At 40.6% G+C, this 24,875-nt stretch overlaps 2 protein-coding genes across 2 annotated transcripts in view; one reads left to right on the top strand and one right to left on the bottom strand.

Moving 5' to 3' along the window:
• slc38a8a (solute carrier family 38 member 8a) overlaps nucleotides 1-5,660 on the top strand; it is a 35,121-nt gene extending 29,461 nt beyond the window's left edge. The window contains exons 9-10 of the mRNA XM_060922975.1: nucleotides 5,393-5,444; nucleotides 5,558-5,660. Of these exons, the coding sequence (XP_060778958.1) occupies nucleotides 5,393-5,444; nucleotides 5,558-5,660 (155 nt within the window). The remainder of the gene's footprint in view (nucleotides 1-5,392; nucleotides 5,445-5,557) is intronic.
• A 6,712-nt stretch (nucleotides 5,661-12,372) lies between these two features.
• necab2 (N-terminal EF-hand calcium binding protein 2) overlaps nucleotides 12,373-24,875 on the bottom strand; it is a 329,089-nt gene continuing 316,586 nt past the window's right edge. Inside the window, exons 9-13 of the mRNA XM_060923931.1 lie at nucleotides 24,093-24,149; nucleotides 18,274-18,386; nucleotides 16,445-16,522; nucleotides 15,799-15,890; nucleotides 12,373-12,615 (exon numbers count right to left, since the gene is read on the bottom strand). Coding sequence (XP_060779914.1) covers nucleotides 12,587-12,615; nucleotides 15,799-15,890; nucleotides 16,445-16,522; nucleotides 18,274-18,386; nucleotides 24,093-24,149 — 369 coding nt within the window. The 3' untranslated portion in view covers nucleotides 12,373-12,586. The remainder of the gene's footprint in view (nucleotides 12,616-15,798; nucleotides 15,891-16,444; nucleotides 16,523-18,273; nucleotides 18,387-24,092; nucleotides 24,150-24,875) is intronic.

Raw genomic sequence — 24,875 nt, 5'->3', positions numbered from 1 at the left:
AGTAGAAATTGAATGCTTTTTCTCCATTGTTTTGGACAGCCGGAGAGCACATGGATATGTTGCGGGGCTCACACAGCTGTGGCAAGTAAAGAAGCACCACCCTCTACCCTCTGGCAGCTTCAAGGGGAGTGTAAAAGGCATCTCTCTATTCAGGTGAGTGAACTTGTCTCATGAGTGTGAGATCAATGCCTCTCTAATAATGAGCTCAAGAAAAGATGCTCGAGACAGCTCCTGGATGGGACACCTTGTCAGGTCCCCAGAAGAACTAACGCTGGTCTGCTGAGAGCACCCATGGCCCACCAGCTTTCCACCACCTGACCACTGGACACCACTGGCTGAGCTCCACCCACTCAATTCAGCTACTAGGCACTCTTTTCTGTACCTCCCTTGTTCTTCCTCTCCCCAAATATTAAAATAAAAGATCATTAAGTTTTCTCTCCAGCTCCTGGGTCAGTGTCTGTGTTCTGCCCATTGCAGTCACGAGTTGCTACAGTGGTGGAGAATGCAGGCATGAACTCAGGCTCCACCCACAGCCCCCTGCCCATATGGAGCCTGTAATTAAACACCTCTTGCAGGCCAGCCTGCAGCAACAGCAGATGATGCAGGAGCTGGCCTGCAGCCTCCAGGTGGCAATGAAAAAATTACCACATTGCCGAGCCACAGGGGGTCCCCCCTTCTTGATCTCCCTGATCCCTGGCAGGAAGTGCAAAAACTGCTCAGCAAGCTCAGCCCTAATGACAGTGTGGAAGCCTACCTCTAGGTCTTCAAACAGACCATACTATAGGAGAACTGGGCCAAAGAGGAATGGGCCTGTGTCCTGGAGCCATTGTTAACTGGAGAGGTCCAATGTGCCTACTATGTTCTTCTCCCTGCCACAGGACTACAAACTTTTAAATGAGGAAATCCTGGCCCTGTGTGGTCTCTCTCCCTGTCAGATGGTGGTGGCGGCTTTCCATTGCTGGAGCTACCACCCTAGCCCCAACCTCAGGAGCCACCTAGCTGCCCTGCTCTGCACCACCAGATAGTGGCTTCAGCCCAAGCTTCATTCGGCTGCTCAGGTAATGGGGTGGGTAGCCATGAGCCAGTTCCTGTGGGACCTGCCCCCAGAGGAGGCCTGGGCTATGGGCATGAAGGCCCCGTTCACTCCATTCAAGATGGTTGAGGCTCTGGAGTGTGCTCTGGTGAACTCAGTCATCCTGGATACAAAGCAGTGATCCCTGCAACTGGCCTGGGCCGGCACTCCCCAGTGACATCCAGATCCCTGGCCTCACAGCCCCATGCTGCTGGATGAATCCATGCCCACTGAACCTGAGCCCACTCCCACAGCCCTGGCAAGAAAGCCCTGGCTAGCTGGTTGTACACTCCATGTCCCCCCAAGCTTCCAGGGCTCCTTTACCATGCTGTGGCTGGATGGACACCCAGTCAAAGCCCTTCTGGACTCTGGGAGCACAATCACCCTTGCATGGCCCTGGACCTTCCCAATGCCTGCAACCCTGTGTGGTACAGTCAAGGTGACCTGTGTGCATGGGGATGCATGAAAGGTGGCCACCACCAGGGTGCTGGTAGGAGCTGAGTGGGAACTGTTAGTAGGAGTAATGCCTGATCTTCCTGTCCCTCTGCTGGTCTGGATTTCCTGCAGAACTGCCAACCCCTCATGGAGAGGACAGATGCACCAGGCTGGTCAGAAGACCCCAACAGCACCACCCAGCAGCCAGGAGAGCCCTCTTTGCTAATGGATCCAAGGACAGCACTGATGTCACAGCTGATGGTGAGTGCCCCTCTGCCACTAACTCTCATGTTTCAGCAGATCACCCACAAAGGGAATTTCAGTTGGGACCAGAATCAGGACGATCAGCTAAAAAACTGTTGGGGGCAGGTGTGTCTGGCCGAGGGTGAGGACCAACAAGCCAGGCATCCCCTATGCCTGGTGTACTTTCTCATCCAAGGAGGACTGCTATATTACCATTTCAAATGCCAGGGATGACTCTGTGACCTGCTGGTGGTCCCAAAATCGATGTAGTCATGCATCTCACTCACTCACATCCCCTCAGGGTTCAATTGGGAGCCCATAACACCTTCACTAAACTAAGAGACCAGTTCCACTGGCCAGGGATGGAGGCTGAGTTAAAGAACTTCTGTCAGCGGTGCTGTCAGTGCCAGTGCACCACCCCAGCCAAACCCACTCCTGCACCACTCATCTCCCTTCCCATCATTGGGGTACCTTTCAAGAGACTGAGGATGAATCTGGTGGATACCCTCATGAAGTCAGGCTGTGGACATGAGTACATCTTGGTGATAGTTCACTATGCCACCTGGTACACTGAGGCTGTTCCCCTTCAAAAGGCTATTTCCAAGAACATCACCAGAAAACTGATTCTGCTTTTCTCCACTGTTGGGCTCTTGAAGGATATCTTCAATGGCCAAGGTACACCCCTTCTGTCTAAACTAATGATGGATGTGTGTCAGCTGTTGCAGGTGAAGCAGCTCTGGACTTCAGTATACTATCCCCAGACAGACTGGCTCATTGAGTGATTCAACCAGACCCTGAAGAGGATGCTTCAGATGGTGTTGGAAGAGGATGCACAAAACTAGGACCTCCTCCTACCCTGCATCTTTTGGCCATCCAGGAAACACCTCAGGCCTCCATCGGCCTCACCCCTCTTGAACACGTCTTTGGAAGAAGACCCAGGGGTCTACTTGACATGGCCCATGAAGCCTGTTCCAGACTGTGGTCAAATACATGAAGGAGATGCAGGAGTGGATCGATAAGGTGAGCCCATTGTCAAACAACATATGCAGGAAGCTCAGGCCACCCAGCTCTGAAAATTCCAGTGGGGCAACCATGTGCTGCTCTTGGTACCCTCAGTTAACTACAAGTTCCTGGCCCAATAGTAAGGTCCTCTTACCATAATGGAACAAGTGGGGCCCATCAACTCCCGCCTGCAACAGTCTGCTAATGGCAAAGATACACAATTATCACACCAACCTCTTAAAACACTGGATAGGGCCACTCTCTGCCCACTGGCCTCTGCACAACCCCAAATTCAATCAACCCTTCATCATCCTCTCTCAGACCTTTGATGGAGAGGAACACCCTATCCTGTACATCAGTCAGAAATTAACTCCAGTCAAGCAAAGGTATGCTGCCATGGAGTGAGAAGCTCTAGCCATCAATTGGGCCATCACAGAACTCCAGTATTACCTCACTGGTTGACACTTTACGTACATCTATTACTAACCATGCACCTCTCGAGTGGATGGTACAGGCTAAAAATTCAAATTCCTGAATAACTCATTGGTTCCTTTCCCTGCAAGACTTAACAGGAATACTGATGGCCTCTCCCAAAGTTATGGCCTTTGGGCACAGAAGTGACCCACGGTAGGCTTGGAGCTAGGGGGCACTCTGGTGAAGGCTTCTGCATTTTCCTGCCCAAGAAGAGGATTGCTACTTGTGCCACCGCTCTCCTGGTGCTGAAATGGCAGCTTCCTTTAAGCACCACCATTGTTTTGGGCAGCTGGAGAGTGCATGGCTACAGGGCAAGGCTCACATTGTTGTGGCGAGTTAAGAGGTGCTGCTCTCTACCCTCTGGCAGCTTCCAGGGGAGTATAAAAGGTGCCCTCTCTCTCTCTCCCCCCCCCTTCAGGTGAGTGAACTTGTCTCATGAGCATGAGACTGATACCTCTCTTGTCCCACAGGGAGCTCTAGAGAAGACACCACAGCAAGACACTCGAGACAGCTCCCAGCCGGGATACCTCATCAGCTCTCCAGAAGAGCCAGTGCTGCTCTGTTGAGAGCGCCTATGGCCCACTAGCTTCCCGCCAAACATCACTTGCTGAGCTCTACACACAATGCACTCAACCTAGCTCCTGGGCACTCTTTTCTGTACTTTCCTTTCCCCTCTCCCCAAATATTAAAATAAAAGAACACTGAGTTTTCCCTCCAGCTCCTGGGTCAGTGTCTGTGTTCTGCCAGTCATAGTCATGAGTCACTACACATCATCACAGTCAGGAATCACCATGTCCATTTCTCTGAAATCTGTGAAATTTTTTTCCATGCAGTCTACTTGCTAGTGGCAGAGTGGCCATTTTATAGCTACTTTTCCCTCTTCATCCTTTTTTGTCTTTGGCACTTTAATTACTATTGGGGCCACCCTACTGGCTGCAGGAGCTATGCCATGGTCATCTGAATCATCACCAGAAGATGCCAAATCCTGAAGATGGTGTCTTTGATCGGTAGTTAAACTTTTTAAGAAGTGGATACAGCTTCTTTAGAAGATGAAGTTTGAAGGGTAGAAGATGCTATTGTGCTTTTTCTTTTCCTTCTCTTGTATTAGGAAAACATGCCACTGCCTGAACACCTATATCACTGCCTCAAGATCTGTATGCTTGATACAATAATCCAAAGTAGAAAAAAATTGCTTTCTACTCCATTGTCTGTTCTGGAATACCAAGATCTTTACATAACTTAACCCCCCCCCCCCCCCCACACACACACACACACACACACAACTTATCTAACAGTTGCCCTAGCTCTCTCTCTCTCTCTCTCTCTCTCTCTCTCTCAAAACTTATTAGCAAAGGGCAAGGATTACTCACAAACTGGTGAGGAAGACTCTTCAGCACCCTTAAGATCCTCTTTACTCATCCTACCTTATACTCCTTTGGTACTAAGAAATTTTGATTGAGCTCTTATAAATTGAACTATCAAACTGAGTCTATCATCTAGCAAGTTCTTTGACAGGATGACCTCACCTGTGCTGACATATGTTCATCACAGAATCACAGGATCAGATAAGTGATGTCTGTCATCTTGGTTGTCATAGCACATGGACGGAGAACATCACTGTCCCACCAGAGTCTCTAAAATCTGCTGTTTCATCAGAAGTAAGATGACTGAAGAAACAGGAGACCAAGCGCTAGTTTATAATTTAAAAAAAATGCTTTATCACATGCACAAAATCATCCTGGGCATTCTATAGTCTGAACAACAGGCTTTTATACTGCTGTGTGTATGCAAGAGGACACATGCAAGACCATATAGGTAATGCCCAAGGCTAAGATAGGAGAAAAACATGAGCAAGGACAGAACATTATGACCTAAGGAACAAAGATGTATACATACATTGTGAGTGAACAAAGGTGAATCATATGAATTGCATTAAATTGTATTGAACTTATGAATGAATAAATAATGAATCCACTAACAAAATAATCATGGGAAAAACAGGAAATAATCCCACACAATTCTTGTCACTTACTGGGCATTTTGTTTTATAGTATACTGTGTAATTTTGCTACATATTTTTTAAGTTCATCCCATATTCAGGTGTCATGGAATTTTCAGAACTTGAATGTTTTGATATTAAATGATCATTACTGTTTCTGCTTGCAGGGCTTTGTTTAATATTTGCCATGCAATCTCAGCTGATGTCAGCAAGACTAAGGTGAGATTGGTGAGAGACCACCTTTGCTGGTTTAATTACAATTTCTTTATACATTGCAATTTGCCAGTAATTGAGTCACTTGTCTAGTGTACTCACTTGTTTTGTTTTTGCAGGTGGATTTTAATTGCATGGGGAATGATCACAATTTTTTTGGGCATATTAATTTTTGGACAGAGCACTTTCTTTGCTATTATGCAGGTCTTTCATGAGCTATGATTCATGCCCGCATTTGAAACAACCTCTAAACAGAACTCTTTTGTTTTCAACTAAATTTGACAAAAATATAAATGTACCAAATTTTACAAAGGTTTGCTGGGAAATCCGTCAATATATTAATATATGGTAGTATGTCCATGACTATATTACAACCCCAAACCAGAAAAAGCTGGGATGGTTTGGAAAATGCAGGTCATAAAATAGTGATTTCTAAATTTACTTTGACTTGGATTCATATTGTCTGCAATGAAATACAAGATATTTCATATTTTGTCTAGTCAACATCATTTCATTAGTTAATATACATCCATTCCTGCTTTTCAGGCCTGCAACACATTCCAAAAAAAGTTGGGATGCAGCAATTTAGGGCTGGTAATGAAATCTCATCTCATCTCATTATCTCTAGCCGCTTTATCCTGTTCTACAGGGTCGCAGGCAAGCTGGAGCCTATCCCAGCTGACTATGGGCGAAAGGCGGGGTACACCCTGGACAAGTCGCCAGGTCATCACAGGGCTGACACATAGACACAGACAACCATTCACACTCCCATTCACACCTATGGTCAATTTAGAGTCACCAGTTAACCTAACCTGCATGTCTTTGGACTGTGGGGGAAACCGGAGCACCCGGAGGAAACCCACGCGGACACGGGGAGAACATGCAAACTCCGCACAGGAAGGCCCTCGCCGGCCACGGGGCTCGAACTCGGACCTTCTTGCTGTGAGGCGACAGCGCTAACCACTACACCACCGTGCCACCCTGGTAATGAAATAAAACAATTAAATAATGATGTGATTTGAAACAGGTAATGTCAAAAGGAGATTGTAATCATGATTTGGTACAAAATCAGCATCCAGGAAAGGCCTAGTCTTTAAGGAGCAAATATGGGCCGAGGATCTCCAGTTTGTCAGCAAATGCATGAGGAAATTATAGAAATGTTTTAAAACATTGTTCCTCAAACAAAGATAACATGGGATTTGGATATTTTACCCTGTGTAGTGCATATCATCATTAAACAGTTCAAGGAATCTCAGTGGAATTTTGGTGTGTAAAGGGCAAGGGCGCAAGCCTAAGCTAAACATGATCTCTGATCCCTTAGACAGCACTGCATGAAGAACTGTCATTCATTTATAGCTGATATAACCAGTGCTTTAAGTGGGTCAGTATGCACTGGTATGCATTACCGCCACTTCTAAATTTTACTCCCTGGCGTGCCAGGACTTTTTACGGCGTATCGGGACTTCTCACAAGCTCACAGTACCCTTTCCTGTCCTCTCCATATCAGTGTGTTTCTTGGCAATTCATTATGACATTTAAACTACATTACCCAGGGTGCACTACGTGATGCTCGCTTCTCTCGACGCTCACGAGACTACATGACACTCACTCGCTTGTTCATGGAGAAGTCGGACACAACAAACGTGAAAAACAAAGAAACAAAAACAGGGCAGTAAGGTTGGCATGGCTACAAAAGGGCATAAAGAGAATGAGAGTCGAAACGGAGTCGGATGATGACAGCTCTTCGACAGTCAAATTCTACTGTGGCAGAAAATGCAGGTGGGGAGCAGAAAGCTAACATTAACGCATCTGCTAATAGCAAAGAACCTGTTGCTATAGCAATGCCTGTTGCTATCGATACTCCAGCCAACTGCAATGTTAACAATAACCTCCTTCAACATGAATGGCCAGACTGTTGGTCAAAGGATCACGTACAGTATTTTTGCTCACAGAACAACTGGCTTATTTGTAAAGACAAAAAACCTGTGTGTAAGACATGTAGCCGCCTGACTCATATGCCAACAGGTGAATATGGGGAGTACTGGCACTTATTATTATTTTTTTTTTACACTTAAAGCACTGGATATAACCACATGTGCACGGGATTACTTTTGCAAACCTTTGTCAAGCACTACAATATGGAGTTATGTCCACAAATGCCAGTTAACTTTTAACTGTGAAAAAAGGAAGCTTTATGTTAACTGTGTCCAGAAGTGCCGTTAACTTCTCTGGGCTCAGAGGCATCTGGCATGGACCATCACACAGTGGAAACTTGTACCGTGATCAGAAGAATCAGTATTAGAAGACAAAAAAGACCATCCAGACTGGTACCAGCAACAAGTCCAAATGCTAGGGTCTGTTGTGGTATGGGCTTGTCAGTGCCCATGAGAAAGGTAACTTACGCTTTTTGTGATAGCAGCATTAAAGTCGAAAAGTACATTGAAATTTGGAGCAATATACTGCCTTCAAGATTATATCTTTTCCAGTGATAGTTCAACAAGACAATGCAAAACCATATTCTACACATATTACAAAGGCATGGCTGTGGAAGAAGGTGCCTGTCCCCTCTGTTCCCAATAGAGAATGTGTGGTGAATTTTGAAAGAAAAAAAATATGACAATGATGACCCTGTACTGTTGCACATCTGAAGACCTGTTTGCAGGAAGAATGGGGCAAAATAACACCTGAAACGCTTCATCATTTGATGTCTTCAGTCCCTAAACATCTTTTTTAGTGTTTGTGAGAAGGAATGGCAACATTATAAAGTGGTACATTGTTGGCGGTCCTACTGTTTTTGAAATGTGTTGCAAGAATCAAAACTGAAATGTGTTTACTGTGTTTTGGGAAAAAATTGAGGTAAAACATCAAATAATGTGCTATTGTATTATTTTGAGTGTAATACAGGTCATATATTATTTATAAATCATTTTTAGTTTTAATTAATTTTTTTTCTGATTTGGCATTGTAACATACTGTATGGTGTCATTTTTTAAATGATTATTTTTATATTATGCAAAATTGTTAGTAAGGTTGTGAAATCCTTATTAGATTGAGATTAAAATTTCAAGGAAACCTTAAAATCAGTTCCACTCTGAGGGTCTCTTTGGAAAATAGTTATGTATTAAGCCTCAGTTTTTTTGTAAATATTAGTGATAATGCTTTTTTACCTTTTATTGAGACTTTAACTTTCCCATTGTTCCAAAATTCTGTTAATAATAGTGTTTTGAATTGTGAAATGATGGCAGTGTACACCTTGATTTGACTGTTTAGCAATATGAGCATTCTGTATAAAATGAAAATATTTTTTTAAAAAATCAAATTTTTTTTTTACCATGACCAAGATTAAGATGAATGAATGAATAAATGACTCAATGGAAATACACACAGAGTTAAATGTTTTTATAGTTTCATCTCTATTCTTACCCCAGACCCACCAAAAAGATACAAATAGCAATGTTCTGATAACTCTCAGATCCTAATGGGATTCTAAATTAGTCTTTATTAAATGCAGGTGTACTAGAATGGTAAACTTTTTAAGCTTATAGTTAAAAGCCTCAAAAGCAATGCTAGCATTAACTGTAATACTTATATGTGGTTTGGAGTGAATGCTAAATAAAACATTTGGCCTTTCCAGTTAGCTCTAGATTGTTCCAATAATTTACTATAACATTTCAATTTACTACACATTTCAGTTATACATATTCCTTGGTTCCATTTTCAAATTTTCAAAATTATAAAAAAAAAATAATTATATTATATATATATATATATATATATATATATATATATATATATATATATATATATATATATAGGGAGTTAAATTTTGTCTGCCAGTGTATTTACAAAGTTATACACTCACTGGGCTCATGAGCAGGTGTTCCTATTATTCAAAATAGGAACACATTGCTCATTTTTGCAAAATATCAAAATCAGCCAAATGTGACAGCATCACAATGCATAAAATCATGCAGATACAGGTCAAGAGCTTTACTTAATATTCACATCAGATATCAAAATAGGGAAAAATGTGATCTCAGTGATATTAACTGTGGCATGGTTATTGGTGACAGATGGATTGGTTTACAGTAAGTATTTCAAGCTTTTCATGGACAACAGACTGTATAGTTTACACAGAATGATGTGAAAAGCAAACAAATGAACAAAAAATAACCAGCGAGTGGCAGTTCCACAGGCAGAAATGCCTTGCTGAGGAGAGACGTCAGAGGAACATTAGAGTTTCAGCTGACAAGAAGGCTATGGACCCTTTTCACGTGACGTCACGACAAACGCGGCCACCATTTTGGACATGTACTACCAGTAGTTTACCACAGCCAACATTGAGGAACGGCAGCAAAGAAAGTGTTTATTTTCAGCAAGACTTCCATCATGCCACTATATTGTTGTGCACCTGGATGTAGTAACCATCAACAAACAAGGCAAGGGTTATCATTTTATCAGATCCCGGTAGATGCTGACCGACGGAGAAGATGGATAGCGGCATACCAACGCTTGTGTAGTGACCACTTTGTTGGAGGTAAGACGAATAAAATTAGCCAGAAAAGGCATTACATTGCTGTTAACATTCCATTCTAGTTTACTGTAATTATGATCTGGCAGCTATTTACACCGGATCCAGTGTAAATAGCTGCCGGAGCCAACGTCCGAGGTTCCGGAGCGCGCTAGCTCGCGGCCGGCCGGAGCGCGCTCCGGCAAGCTCGGACGTTGGCTCCAGCAGCTATTTACACTGGATCCGGTGTAAATAGCTGCCAGATCATAATTACAGTAAACTAGTAAATACAGTTTTCTGCATCTCGCTCCTTTTTCTTTTATGTTTGTCGCCTTCCTCGCATTCAAACCGATTCGAGCCGAAGTCCACTACATGTCCAAAATGGCGGTCGCGTTTACGAAGGTCACGTGACTGAAAAGGGTCTATAGTAATGCAAAAACCACTACAACCAATTGTGGTGAGGAGAAAAGTGTCTCAGAATGCATGTCAAACATTGAGGCAAATGGGCTACAACAGCAGAAGACCACATTGGGTTCTATGCATTTCAGCCAAGAATAGGAATCTGAAATTACAGTGAGCACAGGCTCAGTGAAACTGGACAGTTGAAAACTGGAAAAGCAAGAAGTACTAAGAGTGCTTGAAATAAGCTTGCTGATTTTACCCTGAACCTTGATGGCTTTACTGCAAAACCAAAAGTTACAATTACAGACCTTGTTGTAATCCTCAATTCTGGTGGGTCATTTTAGTTCCACTGTACGAGCATCTCTCAGAAACCTCACATTATCACGTGAAAAACCTATCCAAATTAAGAATGAACCAATATATGACGAGATTGAACTATTGAAATGTATGTCATTCTGCCATGCAGTCTTTTCAGCTTGAGGCCCATGAGGCAGTGACTCATATTGCTTCTGACACATTTTATTACATTAATATTGACACTCCCATTTAAATAATTAAACTTAAATCAGGCAGGCTATGTGGCTTTCAAGTCACTCACCACATTGATTGTGGTTATATTTTAACACTGCCATTCATTCATGTTAATTGATTAACAAAGTTGTCACCCTTTTTTAAAGCTTGTTCTAAAGAGTATTTGAAATAAAATGTGTGAAAACAGTAAAAGGAGACAAGTTTTCATTCATCACATTATACCTTTAATTCTACAGTATAGAATTACATCACTACATAATCTAGGTTAACAAAGTTAAGACAAATTTAATATTTGCATCCCTGCAATAAGTCTCTACAATCAATTTTAAGAGAGAGAGAGAGAGAGAGAGAGAGAGAGAGAGAGAGATTTTACTGAAACATACACAGGTATAAGAATTAGTGTTTTGTTAAACAATGCCATAAAAGTGCCTTTTCATACTTGATTTTTTTATTGTATTTATTTCTCAGTTCAGGTGTTCCTAATACAAAATTAAGAAATGCACAAAATCCATTGAAAGTAGCATATCTAAATACTACATCAAAGTTGTTACTGGACATTCATTGAAACATGCACTCACATGAGGGATGGAAAAAGTGAAGCCAAGTGTCATGGGGAAGGAAACAGCCAAGAATGTTCCACAGCACTGTGGACATTTGCTTCACCTCAGTTTGGACCGGTTCACATCATACAGGAGCCCACAAGCAATTTGACAAATTTCCATTCGCAAGTACATCAAACCTCCATGCCATAATTAGTAATGAGGCTGCTTGGTTAAAGGAGTTGTTATTCTGATTGTTATATAATTCACAAGGATTAACAGTTCATTTTCAAATCATATTGTATAAGTCTCTTTGTAAACAGTGCACTGTTCACTAAATTAGGTTATGAAATGCACAAGAAAAGATTTATGGGAAGTAGTATTAGAGGACATGAGTTCATTCCACTCAGTATAAATATTCCACAACCAATATATTTATTATCAATAAACAATCCATATAGTTCTGTTGTAAGCTAAAATATTTCAAGACTATTTTCTCTCAGCATGTCAGATTTTGTCTTGAACTGTAAACTTAATTTAAGTAAACACTTAGTACACAACATTCCTTTATTTCCATGATGCTGTTGTTCTGAGTCTCTGGTTGTGCATTTTGGCCAGGGAGATTAAATACTATTGGCTGAAAACTGCAGAAAATTTGTCCATTACACTCTGACAGATGTTAGTATCCTTAACATGCTAAAACCCTCAACTGCTGGACAATCTCAGAAAAACAGACTATCGGCCAGCAAATGCATGTTTGTGCATTTGCAGGTTACCAAACAGAGATTAAAATGACTCTTTTCTGTTGGTGTAACCATTATTGTAAGCAGAGACTACTAGTAGGTATACTTTCCTTTTCACTGTTTTGAGCCACCCAGAAGCAATAAAACAGTCCAGAGAGTATTACATATTATTCCTGAAAGCAATCTCAACAGCTTTAAGGAGGACTTCTATTATATTTCACATTCCTTGCAGTCAAACCAACAGCATGTAAACAGTAGTTTCAAAAGAGACGGAGAAAGGGGAGCAGAGCCAGAGGGAGCTTTGAGAGATCATGGGAGATATAGAGGCTTAAGAAGTGGGGTATATATGAAGGGAAGGCGCATGGCTGTTCAGGCGCAAGACGAAGCCTTCCACCCTGGCCGTCCACACTGGCTCTGTTCCATTCAGTCTCGGCTAAGGCTGCACCAGGCGGCTAGAAAGAGCACAGAGTGCATCACAATCATTGTGGTCAGACTTAATATTAAGTGTTTTTAAGTAGTATAGACATAGTGTTTTACTAGAATGTAATTACTTACTTGTAAAAAACATCAACAAAGCAGTCAGTATTACGCATCTGTTTAACTTTAAGCACTAAGAAATACTAAGTGATCATAGGAAATTGTCATATTAATTATACAGGGTGTGTAAATAAGGATATTTTAAGCAGATATGCAACTACATTTCTTAAGTAGTGCAGTGATTTTTGTAAAAACACTGGACTCAAATTTATCAGCACCTCCACAATCAGTACTAAGTGAAGCCTTCCACAGAGAGAAAAACAGCACAGAGCCTTTTCCTGTAATATTTAACAAAACTGAAAAGCACTTATAGAGGATCTTGAACACTCCTTCACACATTTCAATCTCACATTCTTCAGGTTTGTAAATGTAGGCTTCCCTCTTTAATTCAGACAACAGGTTTTTAGTAGCGTGCAAATCTAGAGACTGAGATGGTCATAACTATTTCTGTGTCGAATACATGTAGGTTTCATATCATTACCTTGTAATACCTTATAATATATTGGTATTAGTGGATTTCATGATGCAAAAATAGCCTATGGAACAAATACAAAACAGTTCCGAAGCATTAATGATCCACCACCATATTTCCAGTGGATGCAGTCCCCATTTTAATCCAAACATCCAGATGGTATACATGGGTTTATTCCCAGAAAGGGCCCATTTCATGATTATTTCAAGATTCAATAAACTGTGCAATTCTGAAACTAATTCTTGGCTTCTTATTCTCGTCTCCCTCATTATCCTCCTCACTGTGTCTGTCTCCTGTACATTTTCTTCATAGCAAAAGGTTCATATTTCTGTTCCAGACTTTTAATCTCATCTCATCTCATTATCTCTAGCCGCTTTATCCTGTTCTACAGGGTCGCAGGCAAACTGGAGCCTATCCCAGCTGACTACGGGCGAAAGGTGGGGTACACCCTGGACAAGTCGCCAGGTCATCACAGGGCTGACACATAGACACAGACAACCATTCACACTCACATTCACACCTACGGTCAATTTAGAGTCTCCAGTTAACCTAACCTGCATGTCTTTGGACTGTGGGGGAAACCGGAGCACCTGGAGGAAACCCACGCGGACACGGGGAGAACATGCAAACTCCGCACAGAAAGGCCCTCGCCGGCCACGGGGCTCGAACCCGGACCTTCTTGCTGTGAGGCGACAGTGCTAACCACTACACCACCGTGCCGCCCAGACTTTTAATCATAGCATCAATTATGTTTAATTCCAAAGTGCACTAATTACGGATTTTTGGTAATTAAAGATTTTTTAGTTCAGACCCATTGGTCAAGAATGTTATATTATCCATCCATCTATACCACTTATCCATCTAGGTTGCAGGAGAAGCTTGAGCAAATCCCAGCTGACTTCGGGTGAGAGGTGGTGTACACCCTAGACAGGTCTATTGCAGGACTAACACAGAGATGAACAGCCATTCACACTCATATCCACACCTATGGGCAGTTTAGAGTAGGCAGCTGACCAAATCTGCATGTCTTTGGACTGTGGGAGGAAACTGAAGCACCTGGAGGAGGAAGCCCACATAAGCATGGAGAAAACATGCAAACTCAACACAGAAAGGCCCCAGTCACCTGTGAGATTCAAACCCAGAACGAACCTTCTTGCTGTGAGATGACAGTCCTAACCATGTCATACACATATATATTATATTAATATAGAGAATATATGAAGTTTATCTTCAAATGTTGAACATATTCATGAGTGAGCAAAGTGAACAATTGAAAATATTTTCAACACAAGAAGATAAACTTCACATCTTTGCTCAACTGTGTAATGTTCTTTATATTATATGGACACATCCACAAAAAATAAATAAATAAAAATAATTCACCATTCGGTTTACCACTCTGGCAACGCATGTCAAGTCAGCGGGAAAACACTGACATCATCGGAGTGAAATATTGGAAATTATTATACATATGGGCCACTTTTTCCATGGAATAAAAACATGTATTCTATGCCCTTCTAATGGGCTTACTGATGGCATGCAATATTGTTATCATATCGCTTATCCTCTGTGTATTACACCACTCTCCCCAATGGAGATTGAGCGTGCAATATTATTATAATATTGGACGTTGTCAAGACAACACGACATCACACATCGGCACTCATGCAAAGATCCAATGACAAAACTTTTCTGCTGCGCATGCACACAATCATTTCTTTGTCAACTGGGAAAGAGAGAAGATCCAGTGCTAGGTTTAAGCAACAAACAAGCAAATAAAAACAAACTCATCTTCAACTCGTTCAATATCATGCTAGATGAATGGAATATATCGGATATACCACTCAAAGCCAGGCAACATTATTTAAGTATGTCACTCAGAATGGTGATGTATTTCATATAAAGAAAAAGTGAGTTTTTCAACATGAGAAGATAAACTATATTTTACATACACACACACATTTTATATATATCCATCCAAGTAACAAATTAAAGGGAAAAAAAGATTCTATGTATTCTCTGGAACTGTATTGGAGAGATGAATACTATTCTTCTCAAAGATATTCCCTAATGTTTTGATGATCGTGGTGGAGCTCACTGTCTAAAGCATTGCTCTAAAATCTTCCATGGTTGTTCAACTGAGCTGGTAACTGCAAATGCAGTCATTACATTGTTTTCATTCTCACTAAACCATTCAGTGAGCCCTTGCGTCCTGTGGATGGAAAGATTATCATCTTGATAGAGACCACTCCCATTTGGATAGATGCCTTTATCCAATGATGAAAGATTATCAGTCAGAATAGCTTCGCATTGATTCGAGATACACCCAAGAGGACAAGTGAATGTAAGCAAGCAAAAAGTCAGTGTGTGTGTGTGTGTATACATTTTTCTGATTGAGTGGAATTTTTGAATTGACAAACGTTTGTCAAATGTAAAATGTTTTTGTCTACTCTAGTTCTTTATACACATCATATCTACCTTCATATTTAAATAAAAACAAAAAAAGAACCCATCTTATACCATGTTCCCCTGAAAGCCACTTGGGCAACAAAAAAATACTGCACTACAAATAGTTTTGTACAAATACAAAAATGAACATGTTCAGTCACTTCTCAAGTAGCCTCACCTGGCAGAGCCACAGTGGACATGACCTCAGGCTGACACAGCGTGTCCACTTTCACATGCTGGAAGGCCTTGCAGGCTGCACTCTGGAGGTGCCTGATGAATAAGCAGATACAGACAAGCAGTGAACAAATGGCAGGCTATGTAAATATGCTGACTTTTAATAATAGATAGATATATAGATAGATGGATAGATACATACATGTCAAAAAATTTGCAATACAATTATTAAAGCAGTTTGAAAAAACAGAACATAACATGAAATGAGTCAGACATTGCATTCAGAATTGAAACTGCTCCTCTCTGGTAATACCATATAAAATACATGCTAACATTTTCTACCTAATTTAACCATTAGCTTCCTGCATTCAGTCTAATAAAATCTATGTTTGATTAAATTATTAATAAAAGCACATACTGCTGGAAAGCACCATTCCTCTAACAGCACATCCCCTGAAGCATCAAAAAGTCATAAAACCTCCTATCTACAGTATAGTACAGTAGGTAACCACTGCGGATAACACTGCACAACAGTAGTGCAGAGAAACTAGTTCAGACTTAAAAATTACTTGAGATTGTTATGGACAGTGGTACAAAGTGACGGACAAGAGAACAGGCATGATACAGATCCAAAAAAGCAAGTGGGGAACCTTTTCCATTCCTCTTCCCCATCCCAGAACTCATACACAACGAAAGAGAGACCGTCAGGAAGCCGCACTGCAGTCACGCTGGAGAGAGAGAGAGAGAGAGAGAGAGAGAGAGAGAGAGAGAGAGAGAGAACAGAGCAGGAGACGATGTGGAGCATAAGTACAATGAAAAACAACTAATTTTCCTGCTAGGATTTAATGTAATTTTCATATTTCACTTCAGTAACTCAGAAATTAAATTCTCCACTGGAAGTATGGACACTAAGCATAATTCATAGTCCTATGCAAGATTCCACTGGATGGCAGTAGTTCTTTGTATTGCATGCAGCTTACATCATATGTGTAGATAAACCTGACCGTGTGTATTGACCACCTCACAGCTTTCATTAGAAGCAGTAATCCTGCAGTAAGTGCTTACAGCTCTGTTAATAAAGCACTACTTTATTGAACACACCACACTGTGAATGTTCTAAATTAGCTTTACCAGACACCTGCTTAGAAAGAGAGGTACTGGACTGGAAAAGCTTTTTTTTGTGTGTGTGTGTGTGTGTGTGTGTGTGCGCGCACGCGTGCACACATTTGAGAAACTGAAATTTTTTCTCTGGAATACAAGAGTGTGACTAAATTTATGAATCCTTCATAAACTATGATTTATACATGCCTTTTAATTTAAATGGACATCCCACCCAAAAACTCTTAAGAAGGTAAATAAATTAAATAAACAAGATGAATGAGATGTTGGAAAAAATGTAAGCGGGAGAATGTATAAACAGGGAAAGAACCAGGAAACATATATATCAATTCCTAAGTAATGGGAACTATTCAGAACCTGAGCATTTCACTGATCCATTAAGTAGAAACTTCACATGCATAATGAAAACAGTAAAAAAAAAATCTGTCAAAAAAAACCTAAGACTCTTTATTCCACCACATCCTTGAAAATAGCCTACAAACACTACAAAATGATTTTTAACAAACATAACGATTCTTCTTATATGTCCTTCTATAAATACTTTGTGACAGAATGAATAAGATGCACACATCCCAACTGTGATTTTTACACAACTTCTTTAGAGCCATAGAGTACAAATGAACATGGCTTTCAGACATTATGTTTTAAATGTTTTTCACAAACATATGGCGAATTTATAGATTTGAGGGAAATTATTACAAAACTTATGAAATAGACTGAGCGTTAAGCATTTTGCTTATTCTCTGCTTTGACTGTCACTGTAAGCAGTTCAGTGAATGTTCCTGTCTGTCCCTGGTAGATGCATCAAAATTTTCTATCTATTCCATAACTTAAAAAGGCACACCCTTAATTGCTTCTGGTTCAAAAAAAGTCATCTCATAAACATGTTTTATGTGAAATAATGCAATTTTGGGATCAGACACTCCTTGCTAGGGATCCCTTGTTATGAAAGAATACAGCATTACCGGGATTCTGTGTAGCTTACACCAGGTCCTTGGAGCAAATTCAGGGCTTTGGAGCTTTGTTGTATTACTTTCAAAACCACATCAATGTCACAGAATCACAGAAATACTTATTTATTCCCCCCTTTTTAAATAATAAATTAATGAGCTAAAATAACATCTGGCCAACAGTGTTGCCTCTGGTTACCTGGCACTCAGATCCACTGGAGATTTTCCTTTGAATCAAAGGCAATGACGAAATAAAATAAATAATATCTGGAAATGATGTACACAATCATTCGATCATGGACAGTTTACAGATTACTGACAGTTTATAAAAGGAAAAACAATAATGAAAAGTAGTATACACAAGATAAAAATACATTAATGCATTAGTGCACACACACAGACAGACTCACTGGAAACAGTCCCTCTGGGTGGAGACATTCTTCAGATATTGCTTCAGAGCCTCACAGAACTCTCCCAGCTGCTTTTGGGATACCTTCATCTCTTGGCGAATCAGATAGAGGGACTGCAGTGTGAAAGAGAAAGAGAGAGAGAGAATAAGGAAATCAGTGGCACAGTGCTGGGGGAAACAAAAGGGATATAAAGAAGCAAAATGGTTAATGAGTGCCAGCTCAATTCCCAGGCATAACTAGGCTTCCTGATGATCAGGTTTATTAGGCATCTCAGTTAAATGGGTTTGAAATGCAAATCTTTTTTAAGCTCGTTCTAAAGAGTATTTGAAATAAAATGTGTGAAGACAGTAAAAGGAGACAAGTTTTCATTCATCACATTATACCTTTAATTCTACAGAATTACATCACTACACAATCTAGGTTCACAAAGTTAAGACAAATGTAATATTTGCATCCCTGCAATAAGTCTCTACAATCAATTTTGAGAGAGAGAGAGAGAGAGAGAGAGAGTGTTAAATGGGTTTGAAATGCAAATCTCATTTGTTAATGGCATTTGTTTAAGCCTCTTGAATTCTTCAGAGAAAAGAGTAACTGTGAAAAAATAATTTCTATCAATATGAGCTTCATAAGTGCTATAACAAAGTGCAATTAATTATTTACTATACTGTTTAGAACACTAAGACTCCACCGTGGATGTCTGGGTTTTCAAGAAATGTCATTAGGATTTGTGATCTTCTGAAAAGAGAACAAACATTTCTGTTCTGTCACTTGAAAGCTGCAAAAGGATTCTTAAAACAGAATTAAATTGTATACAGCTGGTGTGATTCACTTTAAATTTCCTGTCTGCTGCTCTTTCCCAATTCTAAAACAAAATGTTCATTGGAGCATGTACTGGGCAGAGTCATTCTTGCCACAATAGACCTCGAGTACTTGTAGTTCCCACTAGGTCACTAGGTGCAGTGAGCATGTTGCCCCATGATTATGCAACATCTAGAAATGTGATCAAACCAATGGAACATTGGATTACATCTGTCAAATAGCAACACTCTCTTACGTTTTTGGTCACTCAAAAAGACATACTTTGTATTTCAATGGAATTTAAACTGTAAGGAGTTGGGAAATTAGGGCATTATGAATATTAACATTGCTAAATGGGTGATGTATACGGTTGAGCTCTGCCCCACCTGCCCTATGGATGGACTGCCACTGTATATAATAACCTGAATAAATTAATCTATATTCAAAATATTTTAATTTGTTAAGGTTACATTTTTTGCAGTGTGATGACTTTCCGGCAGTTAGCTTTGAAATCTGCATGGATGCATCCCTACTAGATATCATGGAGATTGTGAATCCTCAAAAAAAAAATGTTCCTAAGAGGTCTTTGATGGTCTAAAATCCCCCAGCAAAATTACAAAGGCTAGTATTCCTGGGGCTTGGACAAGAAGCAAACTGAATCCTGATAATAAAACCTGAACTTCAACAGCGTTATGGAACACAACACTATTTTACTGATCCCAACTCTATTACTGATCCCAGTCCACCCTCCGTTACAGTAACCACATGCCTTTTTCCAGCAAGTAGAAGTTCGGTTCAGTCTTGAGTAAAACAAGGTTTTTTTTTTTGTGTGTGTGATCTTTTTTCCCCTTGATATTTAACCATAGAGTTAAATATCAAGGGGAAAAAATTTAACCATATGGTTAAATATGGACTTAATTTGGGCCGACAGTTTTTCATTAGTTTGTTAGTTTTCTTGAACAGCAAGGAGTCGTCAAAGGCTAAACCCCAGTGAGCTTGTCGGACTGTGTGAAGATGCCTCATAAAGTAACCATAAACAATTACTATGCTCAGTGGGAGATCTTTGTAGTCTCTTAAAACCCTGAAGGCTAGCAGATTACAGTTCATAATATTTTGCACATATTTCATATTCTGGCGGCACGGTGGTGTAGTGGTTAGCGTTGTCGCCTCACAGCAAGAAGGTCCGGGTTCGAGCCCCGTGGCCGGCGAGGGCCTTTCTGTGTGGAGTTTGCATGTTCTCCCCGTGTCCGTGTGGGTTTCCTCCGGGTGCTCCGGTTTCCCCCACAGTCCAAAGACATGCAGGTTAGGTTAACTGGTGACTCTAAATTGAGCGTAGGTATGAATGTGAGTGTGAATGGTTGTCTGTGTCTATGTGTCAGCCCTGTGATGACCTGGCGACTTGTCCAGGGTGTACCCCGCCTTTCGCCCATAGTCAGCTGGGATAGGCTCCAGCTTGCCTGCGACCCTGCAGAACAGGATAAAGCGGCTAGAGATAATGAGATGAGATTTCATATTCTTTGCCTTCTGTCTATAGCATTTTTCTTATTGCATTTGTTAGTGAATTAATTTCCCTATTTATTGGGGATAAATTTATAGAGATAAATTTATTAGTTCACGTTTAAAAAATTTTCTCCTGTAAAGCTGCTTTGTAACAATGTCTATTGTTAAAAATGCTATGCAAATAAATTGACTTGACTGGAATTATCTGACTGCAGGTTGTATTTTCCCAGGATTTGTATGTTGCACAGGAATGTTATATGATATGCATTATTCAGTACACCTGAAAACAGACACTACACTGAATCCTGAGCACTGAGTAATGGGACATTTTTGAGATTTTATTTTCCCTTAGTACATGAGGCATGTCTGTTCTCTATGCTGTCAAAATGTACATTTTATTCATAAATAAAAGAGGCTTATGAGACGATAGAGAGTAGTTTTTTGTGCATTTTAATAATGCATGAAATTAAGCTGTCTGAAAGTGGCTATTCATGCTTTGAGTGCTATTGCTAGTATACATTCTGGCCGGTCTGTATTGTGATGTATATGCTGTAGTGTACTGTAGAGTGAAACGATGTTCTAATTTGTGATATATGGTCTACACTGGAAGTTGAATACAGGGAAGCAACCTCAAAAGTAGAGGATGGAAATTTCAGTTTCCATGGAAACTGGGGAACACCATCTTTTTCTCTTTCTCTTTCTCTCCCACATTCCACCCATCACTCCTGTTCGAAGAATGGTGTGTAAATCACAGGTTCATTTGCCCCCTCATAGTCATTTGCATATATTTATCTACTGGGCTCCCCTTAAACAGGATTAAAGGGACGAGGCTTGGAGAACAGAATGGGTTGAGCACTGATAAAGTAAACTTGCATCTTAGGCAAAGTATGTGCTCTTTCTGCAGCCCTCTCCATGATAATGGCCCTAAATGAGCAGGATGGCTTTCAGATAAACTGTTTTATCTCCCTCCAGGGTTTTCAGTTTCTCTCTCCTTCTCACTTGCTCTCTTGCCAACCTCTGCCAAGCTCTTTTTATCTCTCTCCTCCTGTACTTTCCCTTGCTCTTCCTTCATATCGACAAGCCTGATGATGTATATGCCTGAATGCTGATCCAGAAGAGACATACACGGAGACCATTAAAGCCAGTGAAACTTAGAATACTGCAAAGTGAAGCCTTGAAAACCTGCTGAGGCTACAGATATAAACAGCAGTGAAGCCACAAAAGACTGTCAGAACAGTTACTCACAAACTTTCCCTCCCAGGAGGAGCTTAAACAGAAGATAGGACTTGATAGTTTCCTTATCATGCAGATTCAGGACTGGCATTAACAAACTGTCCAATTAAAAGAGGAGCATGTCTCAGGGTGTTTAGTACACCTGCTTAATGCTAGAAACAGGTATCTCAATTGGGGTTGAGAATCTTTAGGTTTGGGCATAACTCATCCACGACATTACCTGTACTGCCTTCAGGGTGTCACAGGTCTGCACAGTAGGGGTGTAAAACAAAGCCACTACCTGGATCTGTTTAGTCCTCCAAATATCTGTATGTGTATCTGTATTTGGTTTTAAACCAAATATAGGCATAGCCTAAGTCATGAGGGTTTTTTTCTCACTTTGAGTAACTGCTTTATCCTGGTTAGGCTCATAGTGGATTTGGTGCCTATCCAGGGAACACTGGGTGCGTGGGCTATATTGAGTGACAACTCTATAAATATTTATTTTGTTAATTTCGAGCCAGTTTATATATAAATATGTTAGAAATATATGTTTTTCTTTGGAGCTCAGTAAGACAGTGTTTGGATCAGGCTACTGGAGCCAACCACAAGACAGACACAGACAGACAGACAGACAGACAGGATGCCTCCTATTCTCATCTGTATCTGGTTACATTTTGTAACATGATCTGTTCTTTCAGAATAATGCATTCATATTTGGTCACATCTCTACTGGAAAATAATTTTAAATTTTTCTGAAATATTCCTTTTACTATGAAACAAAATAAATGTATGCAAATATATTCAAATAAGCCAGTGATAGCTGCTGTGAATGCTGTGGCAATTAAGTGAGATAACAGCCAAACATGCCAAAGGGCTATAATTAAGCAGCCACTGAAACTACAATCAGCAAAGTGATAGAAATCAACAAAAGCTTTTTTAATGATTGTGAGGCAGTTGGACTCATTTTAAGACATATGACCTTGTATTGCATTTTATGATTTACAACAGGAACCATCCTTTCATTTTGTCCTATGAGTTTGTCAGGCATCAATCAATTAATTTGACATTAAAGTTTTACTTCAAAAGCAGTTGCTTTCCTGCTCACTGTGCATTAACAAGCATTACAATATCAGCCTCAGTTTTTCTTTCTGATGATTCTAAACTCTCAGATGTGAGTAATATAGCAATTTTCTCAAAATTGTAAAAAAAACAAACCCAAAAACAAACAAACAAAAAACCCCAAGGTCCTTACACTGTACAGAACATCCTACAACAAATAAATCACACACACGTGGAGTAATCATGGAGAGCTTGTACTAATTCTAAATTTTGATAACCGAGTGTAAAAACTAACGAGGATTAATGGGGTAAAGGAAGCTCATTCAATTTCCTCACAACCCTCTATGCACCACATGTCTCTGCAGAAATCAGAGGCATGATGCAGATAAGCTCACAATACATAGATGTCAGAGATGTGGTTTGGGTAGGGGGAACAGAAGTGCAGCTTCCCTGCTTATCTATACATATATCGACACCATTATCCGTGCGCTAACCACTGCACCCACTGTGCCACCCACTGCTGAGCTATTAAGATGTATCTTTCATGAGAAACTGTGTATACCACTCCCATTACCCAGCATCTCCATCAGGGTAACTGTGACATCCCAAAGAGCATCAGTTCTTAAGAACAACTCATCATTTCTGACCCATGAACAGAGTACATTTGCTGCAAATACAAAAGGATTTTCAGAGACGTGAATGTGTGAATTTCTTATTCTACTGGTGTTTCAGTGAAGTGATGTCCTTGTGCTTGAACTCCAGTGAGGTTTCATTTCCCATTCTGCATTTTGTAAAGTAAGTCATTTAGTTTTATGAAATTCCAACTATCACAGAACCTATTATTAGACCTACTGAAAATGCTAAGAACCGAATGTCTCTGCATATCTTTTCCTCTAAGAAGGGTTAAAGAAAAAAAAAACTCCTCCTTTGGGCCAAGAATGCAATTAAATATTGATGGAATGCTCTTTCTCTGGACCACTCAAGCAATTTTTTGCCCAGCACTTAGAAGATTGAACTGATAATGTTCTTATGCCTCTCATGCTCGAGGTTATGGGGAGATCGAGCTGTAATATATTCCTTAGATGTGTGTTGCTGCATATTATCTTCCAAAACTCTGTTTATTGCTCATAATGCTACCACCAAAAGTACAAATCTCATTAAGTCGATTAAGAGAAGTCCAGGAGAAAACATTCGCATCATGGATGGGTGGTATGAGCTACATGAATGAGATTTGCCCCAGTACTTACTGCGCTAGCTGTACCATCAGTGTCGGTCAGCCGCTGACGCAGGTCAAACCAGACTGTCTGTAACAGGAATAAAGGCAGAAGAACCACTCATGAAATCAGTTTTTTTTGGCTGCAGCTCCTTATCCACACAGATGCTGAGGTCAGAAAGATAAGTGTATGCTTTTACCATAAGTACCTGATTTCTCAGTCTGGGTACAGAATTGGATAAAAGGTTAACAAAATAGCCTCTCTTAAAGGGATAGTTCGGGATTTTTGACATGAATCTGTATGGCATCCCCATCAATAGTGTCGTGCAAACACACTGACTTACCCCTGACAGCATCCTGTGAGTCCAGTTCTTGTCCAGTTTTGGTCCAGACGAAAGTAGTCCGGCAAGTTTGTTGGGGTCACGAAAGTAAAACGTTTTTCGTCTCAAAACAGTATGTGTTCAAAAGAGTGATATATTTGCATCACAAAACCGTTGCCAAATAAAAAGTCAGACCTCGAAATCGCTTGGCACTATTTTCTCTCCCTTCTTATCACTGCGCGCTGCCGGCTTCATCCAGCTGCGGCTCCAGCTTCAAGGATAAGCTGGAGTCGCATAAGTAGGAGTCCCGGCGGGTGGTTTGTATTCGATTTGTTTATATCCCGACCTTGTCAGCTGTCACATTTATGTTCATGGACCCGGTAAGCTGGTAAATAATATATATATTTTTTCTTTACCAAATTCTAACAGAAAACGAGAGCGCCCGAAAGGGAAAACCGAGCCGCCTCACGGCTGTAATGCAAATTGCTTTCCTCCTC

Source organism: Neoarius graeffei, chromosome 6, assembly GCF_027579695.1.
Source record: "Neoarius graeffei isolate fNeoGra1 chromosome 6, fNeoGra1.pri, whole genome shotgun sequence".
NCBI lineage: Eukaryota > Metazoa > Chordata > Actinopteri > Siluriformes > Ariidae > Neoarius > Neoarius graeffei.
This window is presented reverse-complemented; position numbering and strand designations above follow the sequence as displayed.